At 46.1% G+C, this 10,563-nt stretch overlaps 1 protein-coding gene across 1 annotated transcript; it reads left to right on the forward strand.

Moving 5' to 3' along the window:
- The first annotated feature begins 411 nt into the window (after positions 1-411).
- Positions 412-2,711, forward strand: LOC119454395 (uncharacterized). The gene is made up of 2 exons (XM_037716343.1): positions 412-501; positions 2,490-2,711. The coding sequence occupies exons 1-2, from the start codon at positions 412-414 to the stop codon at positions 2,709-2,711; spliced, it is 312 nt and encodes a 103-aa protein (XP_037572271.1).
- The last annotated feature ends 7,852 nt before the right edge of the window (positions 2,712-10,563 follow it).

Genomic DNA, 10,563 nt, shown 5'->3' on the forward strand with positions numbered 1-10,563 from the left:
ATAAAACATGTCAAATCGTGTGCACTTTTTTGCATTTCGGAAGGTTGTGCTCGATTCTATGAATGAGGTACAACGGATGCGAAAATTCCTTTCAGCGCATAGAGACCAATATTATATAACTGCGAAAAATACCAAGAAGAACATATAGTGTGATGTCATGTTCAATGAAGCGGAGAGAGTAGCATGCTCGTAACGGCGCCCGCACTGCCAATTGCCTTCAGGGTACAAGGGAGCTTGTGGCGATTCCCCGAGCCAACCGATGATTTGTTTCGCTTGGGCGCCTTCAAAAAAAGAGTGAAGGTGGTCTAGTAAGAAGCGTGGTGTTAGGTAAGGGCATTTTTACTCTTGATCTGTCAGACGTGTGCTGGTTTAGTTACCATTTGTCATCTGCGACGCTGGGGTATATAAGAAATGCGGCTCGCCGGAGTCAGCAATGAGCTGATCCTTGCAGTACCGGACAAGGAAGACCCCGGACAGCTTCGTCTCAGAATGAAGACATTGGTAAGTATTGAACTTCCTAAATATGTCTAAGTTAAGGGTCACCTCACTTCACAGATGGCAGTATGGAAAGTTGGAACTATCGATAGTGCTTACTAACCAGAGTATTGGCTCATGTCGATGAAAAATATAAATGGAGGTATCGTACTCGGCTGACGTAAAATGTGGTTATTTTGCGATGGCCTTGCGGCATTCGCCGAAACACAGACATAAAAAAGCAGCCTTATGATGACTCAGAAGGGTTTGGGTGCGAGCTAGTTGGTACGGATGAATGGGCCTTATGATGATGATCATGACGATGAAAATCGTATGCATGTGCATCCTAAATTTATAGCATAGTCTCGATCCTCGATGATTTATGCACAAAAAATATTCCAACGTTGTTTTGTCAAAACACAGCTACAGTAACATGGGAAAAAAGTAGCAGTTTAATAGTTATTGCAAACTGCCAAAGATAAGTCTTGTATATTGTTAGCGTTGTAATCTGTACCCTTGAAAAAAAAGGCCACCGCAAGTTTGGCAAAAGCATTCCAAGTCACTCCCACTTAATGGATGCTTCCGATATTGTACTAATGCACGATACGCATTCTGTGTCATCGAATTGTTAAACTTGTGCAACCAATTGTCGTGTCAGATTAGTGGCTTATAGGTTGTTATCGCACCTATTGTTACAACATTATCAGCCGCTAAGGCGCTCTTGCCTTAGACTTTCTTGCTTGCATAGCCAGAGGTCAAAGAATTCATTCCTGGCTTCACAATTACCAATTTATAAGACGTATTGTACGAGCTTTCGTGTCGTGTTGTCTAAACGTTAAAGATTCTTGAGTAGGCAATGTTCCTCCGCTCATGCCTTCACAACCATGTCTCTTTTTGCCAAATGTTGTTTGAGAAAATGAACCCTAGCTTGCAACTTTCTTAACTTTCTATGCCTCATACGAGACAGCGAATGGCTTATTTTCAATTGAAAAGTGAATTGGGGGACACGTAAGCTTCGCCTTAAAGAGTAGAACGCGTTAGTACACCGATCACCTTAAAGTCGGCTTCACTTTTCAACAGAAATTTATTGCTAGGAAGTCGTTTTTTTAGGGGCAATATATGTGGTCTTATATTAAAATGTGAAGGCCCTAGGACCTTTTTATTATTTTATTAATTGTTTGCTATTGCCCCGACGCACGCGCGTGTCCAAAACGTATTTGGCAGGCCAACTCCCCATTTGACCTGCCGAGGATGCCAGCGCCATCTGGATAAGATTTTCGCAAGTAGGCTACTCGAGTGAGCCAGTGTTTTTATGGTAGAAATGCTGGCAAAAGAGGTTTGTGTCTGCGTTTCCTCGTAACAGAATTAGGTTTTCTCGTACATTGAAATAACAATCCGACGCCACCATGCTTGTAGGTTGTGCTTAAGTTGCACTTTACCATTTTCCTGACGGATACCACTGTGAGAAATTCAATTTTTGTTCACTAACACCTTGCACCACAACGGAGGGCCTGCGCGGTCGGGATGGTTCGGAATGATTTTCTGCGATAACGCCTTGAGGATGCGGTGGTTGCGGAAGAATTTTTCCTTCACGGACGCCGACATCCACACTGCCGCCGACACCGACGCCGAATTTTCTGCAACACGGGGCATCCTTTTTAATCCATAAAGATGTCATTATTTCGCATTCCCACGGAAATAATTTGACAAATGCAAGCCGCCACACTGAACAAAATTCAGGCTGCTTCTCGGTCGCGTTTTTGTGAATTCCGGCAGCCTTCCTCGTACTTTAGAGACGTACAGAAAACGCAGGAAAATGGACCTCTACTAACTGTCCTCTAGCCTGACACTGCTTGGAGAGAAAAGGGGTGAAAATTCCTTGAGTATGCGGCATACTGATGAACTATGGATAACCATCAGGTTCACGTAGTGACAAGAATCCTGCTGGCTTCGCACGTAGTTTTACTTCGGTATTTTTGACAATATGCGCACTTTTCTTCTCTCTTACAAAACAGGTTGGCGTGCTGCTGCTGGCCGTTGTACTTGCTGCGTCTACTGTGGATGCGGGTCACCACTACGGAGGCTACGGTGGTGGTGGCGGTGGTGGCGGCGGCGGTGGATACGGTGGCCACGGAGGATACGGCAAGGTCATCGTGATTCATGGACACGGTGGAGGTTATGGCGGTGGCGGAGGGGGAGGAGGAGGCGGTGGCGGCTATGGCGGCCACGGCTGGTAGTAACAAGGCCAGGCACAGCATGCGCCCCTTCGTGCCCACCACACTTCAATCCTGCCAGAAATGAAATAGTGAAATGGCGGGTCAGAGAAATGAAACAAAGTTTTACTTATGTAGTACTGTTTCATGGTGTAAATAAATAATCGTATTCGACACAAGACCTGCGAATTGTACTGTCGTCGTAGTCCCGTGTGCCCGCCTCATACGGATCTACTGCAGTGAATGCAAGCAGTATGCTGTGCGAAATGTCCATTCACACATGGATCCTGTCCTGAACCTACTGCGTAGCAGCCCAGTGCGCTGCCACTAAAGTAAAAGAGGGGCCTCGTTTGGATCGTTATACACCAATACCAGAGATATTAACTAATCTACTGGTTCATCAGCAACGCATGTGTAGGAAAAGAAAGGCAAGAAAGCTAATTGCAAGCTTTTTTATTGCACGTCCAAACATTACTTTTAGGTAAAACTGAACAAACAGTGCAGTAGTCAATTACGAAACAAAGACCTCAGTGCACTGTGACGATAGATCTCTCCTTTTTAGCCTCGTTACGGAGTTGTTATCTCAAAGCAATAAAAAAAAATTGACGCAGTTTCACCCGAAAGGCGAAGCACCAATTGCGATAGCAAATTAGTAGAGAGCTATACGGAGTAAGGATAGTAGTTTTATCAGCTGTGTAAACTTGGACATGCAGCAGCACCAGCAACGCGCAGAACTGTTGTCCACGCCGTCGCCGTTTTGCCCGCGTTCACACGGAACGCGTACGGCGTTTTTATATAACTACGTATTTGGTGCCGCAGGTAAACGTTGCCTCCCCTCCCTCCCTCCCGTCCCCCCACAGCCTTTCGCGCGACGGAAAAAGTTGCGTTTGCTCTCTATATATGGAAAGGAAGAAAGAGACGCTTAATTCTGCAGCCCTTCAGGGAGCACGGCGCAGAACGCGCGTTTGCTCTCCGACGTGCATTGCCTCTCCGTGAAAGCGCGCGTCCCTCGCGCCCTTTCACTCGCACATACAGCGTCCGGAGCGCGGCGACGATTTCATCGCCGTTGACGTCAAACGGAACCTCACGGCGATGACGACGACGACTGCAGAAATCAGCTTTGGTGTGTCCATATAATTGCTATCGCAATAATAAACAAAGCCATCTTCAGCACCCGAACATTAGGTTCTGTCACAACCAACACAAATATGTTTGATCTACCACTTCGAGATCCCATTCAGCGCATTTGTAAATACGCACTTGTTTCACAATGGAAAACATGTGCTGTTGAAGTGTCCGCAAACACTTACTCTCAACGCCAAAATACCTACATCTTTGTCGCACAAATGACACGTAGTGTAGACGTAGCGTCTTTAATTGTGGTTTCTTTGTAGCCCGAGAACGCTTATTTCACAGGCTGGACAGCTTTGTCGAATTTTTTTCGAAGTGGCGAAATGCTAGCCGCTGTTCAATGATAGAAGAATCAGCTATGCCTGGTAACCACAGAAGAAAACACCATAAGTGTTTACAAAATTCCGAAGTTTCGTCCGAATGGCGCGAAGCATTGAGCACGATAGCAATGTATTGCACAAAGAAAAGAAAGCAGATATGCAGATTTATAAGCCCCCGTTTATATTGCATTAAAGATTGGCGTGGTGTAACGCGTGCACAGGCATACATAAAAAGATCACACTCAATGACACCAAGCAATTGCTGTTTCAACGTTGGGGTGATGACAAACGGCAGAAGCCTGGAGAGAAAGTTTCGTTCTGCCTCACATTTCATCATTTCAACGGTGCTGCGGCTCCGCAACTCAGAATGCGCGACCTCCGACACTAGGCGCTAAAGGAAAGAAAAAGCTCAGGAAACTACAAGGAATCCCAGATAAGACTTATCCTTTTTCTACTATTTAGCGTAGAAACTTCAAAATAAAAATGGGCAGCAGAAAAAAAATGTCACCGTTTCGCCCGAAAGGCGAAGCATCGATTGCGATAGCACATTAGTAGAGAGCTATTCGGAGTAGGGACCGTTTTATCGGCTGCATAAACTTGGACACATTGGCTTACTAACTGAATGAACAATCGTGGTGTCAGCGCGCACAAGCAAACATGAAAGGTTCGCGCTGAATGACCGCAGCCAACGACTGTCAAAACGCTGGCAGCAAGCGCAGGTTCGCGCGGTCTATCGCTTCAACGGAAACGAGAGCCGTGTGGAGATAAGAGACGGTGCCGGCGACGGGCACCACCGGGCAAACTGCGAAGGAGATGTTGTTGGCAGAGGAGAAGCCGCCCCCCCCCCCCCCCTCTTCCCGCTTTGTTGCTTTCGCGTGGGAGATTGAGTGGCAAGATACGCCTTTGGTGCCGGACACGGAGTATGGAGTATATATCTTACACCGTGGTGCCGGAGCACAGCGCCGCCCCGCCTCCCTCCCTCCCATACTCCCACGCGACGGTCGCGTTTGCTTTCCGCCGAGCGTTCGCTCTCCATGATAGCGCGCGGGGGAGTTCGCCCTCCGTGATAGCGCGCGTCCCCCGCGCGCTTTCGCTCGCGCATACGGCGCGCGGCGACGATTTTATCGGCCTTGGAATCTATACGGAACCTCACGGCGACGCCGACGACGACGGCGACTGCAGAAATCCGGTTTAAGTGTCCATATAATTGCTATCGCAATAAAACAAACACAAGCGTCTCTCTTCTTGTGTAGGTCTCCTTGGCTGTCTGCACTAAACACAAGAAAAGATGTTCCACCAAGGTTCACACCCAAACATATGTGGCGCTCACCCCAGATTACCGCCAACACAAAGAGCGTCGGCCGCAGCTTATGCTCTACAATCACAGTCTTGCGCAACCAGTCAGGCTAGAAGAGAATATGCGGAATCTCTTCCGCCCCCCCCCCCCTCATCGCGCGCAAGATCACGCGATCTCAAACAAATACGCACGGAAGGCAGCGCGCATCAATCCATCACCCTGCTCAGATCACCCCTCTCGGCTCTTACCATTGTACCCGCAGCATGCCGTGCGTAGGCCACACACGGACTTTACACGGAGCACCACAGTAACGGTGATGTTTTCCTTAAGTATTTGTGTTAATTGCTAACGGTATAAATACAGTCTTGCGGTGCACCATCCCAGTGAATGTAACGAGGTAATGCAACAGGAGGTCGCGAAATAGAAGTAGAGTGTCGTAATAATTGAAGGACAGAAGTGATTCGCTACAGTACCGTATATTGCTTCAAGGACCCTCACCAGGCCACATATGAAATTTTGCTTATACACTGGAAGTTGTTACGGACCCTCTTGGGAGCGTTCTACCACAAGAATGATTCAAATCGGTTCATTAACAGCCGATCAGTAATAGCCAATGCTGACTTAAATGTATCGGCTGGTGTACACATTGTTGCTACTGCGGACCACAATCCTACTTTTCTAGTTTTAGCTCAAAAAGATATTTTCTCTTCTTGCGTACCTGCCATCAAATGAGTACACTATTACTGCGTGGAAAGATTACTTCAGGCTACAAACTTTGAAGCCCTCATGATGATGACGTGCATGTCGGGTGTGAAAACTTGGTTGAATGCACTATGGACGCCATCGAGAGGTCAACGCGCCGCTGTTCACGCCGAAATTGTGAGCATGCCATGTACCCATGGATGAATAGAAATATACTCGATGTCTTGAAACTAAAAGATTTGTATTACGATAAATAGAAAAAAAAAAAACACGGGAGCAATGAATACTACCATCAAAATTTGAGGTTTTACAGAAATAAATCAGTTGCTGATGATAACAAAATTGTCATGAGAAATAATGAGAAAATCAAAAAGCTTCTACTATACCAACGGAATTCAAAGACATCAAGGCAACACAAAGATATGGCGAATTATTAAAGATATTTCTGGCATGGGCGACAAAAAATGCATTATACCTGATAATCCAACATGTGAAGTGGCTGACAACTTTAACTACTACTTTACTAATATTTGTCTCAGCTTTGTGAGCAAGTTCCCTACTCATATACCAAATTTAAATGCACCCTCTACTGTGCCCGATAATTTTCATCTACGTGACGTAACGGAGGGTGACATCGGATAGGTTATCAAAAAGTTACCGGGGAACAAGGCGCTCTGGCCATGACGCCATACTTTCGAGGAATTTAAAGACTAACATTGGTGTGTTGTGTAGTCCGTTGTGCCAGATATTTAACCATGCATTTTCTTCTAAAACTTACCCTAATATAATTAAGACAGCCAAAGTAATACCAGTAGACAAATCTGCTGACCGGAACGTCCCAGAGGGCTACAGACCGATGTCTGTCCTCAGTTGTATCAACACTATATTTGAAAAACTTATTTCGTCGCAATCAAAGCACTTGCTGCATATGTTCTTTCTCCCCAGCAGCTTGGTTTTGTTGCCCAGAGGTCCACTTCTGCTGCTGTGCCGATGCTTTCGCAATATATGAATTCCGCTCTGCATGAAAATAACATAGTAATAGCAGTATTTTTAGAAGTTTGAAAATCATTTGATGCGGTTAGTCTTTCGATTTTGCTGGAATAAAAATGCATAGCTATTGAATCACAGATAACTCACTTGATGTATTTTCGAGTTATCTATCAGCACGTAAACATAAGGTAGTCTTTAGTAACTTTAATTCATCCTGCAGTAATATTAACTGCGGGGTACCACAGGGCTCAGTTTTAAGCCCTATATATATATATATATATATATATATATATATATATATATATTGCTCTCTCTTTCTCTAAATGATGTCCCACAAACACTGCAGAGGTCAAGGGCATTGCTGTACGCGGACGACAACGCATTTAATTTTTACAGGACGCTCCTTACAGCTCTCCAAAATGACGTGATGAGCGACCTGTCAAAAATTTCGGTATGGTTTACCAAGAATCAGTTGACTATCAACTGTGGAAAAACAAAACACGTTGTATTTCACCTATTGAAAACATATTGATGCTGCATTTCTTAACCAATCATTGAACAATATTCTTATTCAACAATTCCCTTCTTTCAAATACTTGGGGGTCATTTTTGAGGCCAACCCAAGCTGGCATGACCAAGTACAGAATGTATGCGCAAAATTAGCCAATAGCTGCTATAATCTGATAAACGCTTGCCAATATTTTTCACAAGCTATACTTCGTACACTATACTTTTCATTATGTCACTGTCACAAAGGTCGCTGCCTGAATACATGGGGTACGCTAGTTATATAAAACCTCTAGAACGACCCCAAAAGCGAATATTGAGAGTCATAAGCCATTATGGACCTATTGGTAACATTTTCAATCACAACGCATTCTTTCAGTTCTGGTGTTGCGCGTCTACAAGATTACTGTTTCAATCAATAACATAACTAACAGAAACTCACCTCTTCCTGTTGATCTTTTTTCCGTTGCTTCATACGGTAACCTTAAACTGCCAATATGGCCCAACGTTTATGGGAAAATACTAATAGAATTTAATGGAACTAAAATTTGTAACACGATCGCCCTTGAGATAAAAACTGACGTGATTTCGGCCTGGCATGCAAGTAATGTTTTTTTCTCTATCCAAAACCTGTGAACTTGCGTCTATCTGGAGAGAAAATGCCTGAGTTGATGTTCATTGTATGTTAAAATATATATGTATGTATTATAAGTGTCTATTTACACGCGTATATTCATATATGTATGAATATATGTTTCTTTCTGCTTTTTTCGTGTTTTTTCCCCTCTTAGCTGACCTGCACATATTTTGTTGTATATTGTATTGGGCCGACCACTAGCCACCTATAGGCTATCGGTCCAAAAAACATTTGAATATATTTGTTTGTTCTTGAAATTAAAGTTCCATTGATTTATTGAAATATTTCAGTGCAACGAACCCATGAGGAGGCGAGCGTCACCGCCAACAAGGACACTCTCTCCCCTTGCCCCGTCTAACCAACGCAAGCGAAATTCTTTCCCTGCGTTCTCCCATGCCGAAGCTGGACAATCACGTGACGCATACGGCACGGGCCCCGCCTTCTTTTTTTTTCCTCTCCGTTTCTTGCTGCGCGAGCTTTCGTGTTTGTCTCGCTTCGCGCAGGGCACGATCTTGCGCTCTGTGCACGAGAGCACCTGTCTAACTGTATAAGGGCTACACGAACACTGAGGTAGGCGCAAGCGGATCACAGAGCATGATCGCGCGCTGGAACACGGTATAAAATGACGTAGCACCGTTCTTAGCGCCCGCGACGGATCGGTTTGTGTGTTTTATTATTTCCCTAAACTTTCATTCGTCTATTAAAGCAACAGATTACACAAATAACAGATGTTGCCTTGAATCATTATTGAAGTATCACGCGTCAATATGAGCGACGTCACTGCATATACATGTACGTAGGCGCACTTGCTGATATACGTCATCCACCCGTCTTGGAGCGCGGCGCCCGCGAGGAGAAGGGCAAACAGCGTTTAGTTTGAAATTCCAGCTCTTTCCGCGGCCCGTATAGCATGTAATTCTTAGCAGACACGATTGTGAGCGCGCAGTTTATGCACTGCGTTTCTGAGCTCATACACATCTTTCCTCTCCAACTTCCTATCTTACATTTCTATGTTTCTGTCTCCTCCTTTCCGAAGACTATAGGCAGGCGTTGTGCCCCTTCAGGTGGCCGTTGCCAGCGTGCTCCTTGCTTTCCCTTTCCTGTCATGTATATATGTTTTCAAAACAAATACTACTACTACTACTACTACTACTACTACTACTACTACTACTACTACTACTACTAATAATAATAATAATAATAATAATAATAATAATAATAATAATCATCATAATGGCCACACCTGGTAATGGGGCCTTTAAAGATTGTGGTGAAATTGGGTAAATAGTGAAATGCTTTGCCGAAATGGAAACAAAAACTGGAGTATAGGCTGCTTAAAGGAAGGCATTATGAATAAATCAGAGAGAGAGAGAGAGATACAACTTCAATGGTGCCAGCAATTCACGAGGGCGGACGCAGCCTCCCTCCGCCTAGCAGACGGCCGAGATCCCCTGGGTCTCTGCGGCTGCCTCGGCTAGCTGGACGGCCCAGACCTGGTCTTGCTGGTCTGAGCTGAGCAGCAGGGTCTCCCACTGCTGCCGGTTTTGAATTTTGCGGCCCTCGGAAGGAGCCGCTGTTAGGCCGCGCTTCTATCGAACATACAGAATGGGCGGTGTAGGGCTGCATGATTTTTTGTATATATTGTCGCAGTGCCGCAACTTGCCCACTTGTTTTACGAATAGGGAGGCGGTCACTCCCCGGCGCGTCCGGGCAGCAACCGTTTCTGTTTTTGAGGGGTCGAACGGCCCGCGTGGTGTCGGGTGACGAGCCGCGGCGCGCGCCGGGGGGGGGGGGGGGGGGGGGGGGCGGTGCGGATGCGGAGAACGGATTCGGAGAACACGGTCTTGCGCGCACTGGGTTGGCATTCCGCCGATGGTCATAATAGGTCAACGCGCACAAACCTCGAGTAGAACGGCTGTACGCAGTGTTGTGGCGCCGGCTTCTGAGTCCCCTGAGGGCTAGAGACGGCACCGAGGTTTATGGCCTAGCATTGTTGACCATCGGTTGCGCGTACGGAGCGGGGGTCCACTCCCCTACGCGTCCGGGCGGCAACCACGTGTATCTTGTGTTGAGCGCTGAGAAAAGCCCGCGTGGTGTCAAGTGTCAGCTTGCAGTGCGCGCCGTAGAGGCGCAGTGCGCATGCGCGGATCGCGTTCGAAGAACGTCGTCTGGAAAACACCGGGTCCGAATGCCGCCAATGGTCATTATTTTCCCACGCGGAAAAAACCTTGAGGGGGGGAATGCGGTACGCAGTGTTGTGACACCAGCCCCCGAGCCCCCTGCTGGCTAGAA

Source organism: Dermacentor silvarum, chromosome 5 (assembly GCF_013339745.2).
Source record: "Dermacentor silvarum isolate Dsil-2018 chromosome 5, BIME_Dsil_1.4, whole genome shotgun sequence".
NCBI classification, from domain to species: domain Eukaryota; kingdom Metazoa; phylum Arthropoda; class Arachnida; order Ixodida; family Ixodidae; genus Dermacentor; species Dermacentor silvarum.

Bases quoted from the DNA above. Each gene is read 5' to 3' on its own strand.
- LOC119454395 (XM_037716343.1), top strand. From the start codon at position 412: ATGCGGCTCGCCGGAGTCAGCAATGAGCTGATCCTTGCAGTACCGGAC. The intron at 502-2,489 runs GTAAGTATTGAA...CTTACAAAACAG, and splicing joins GTCTCAGAATGAAGACATTG to GTTGGCGTGCTGCTGCTGGC.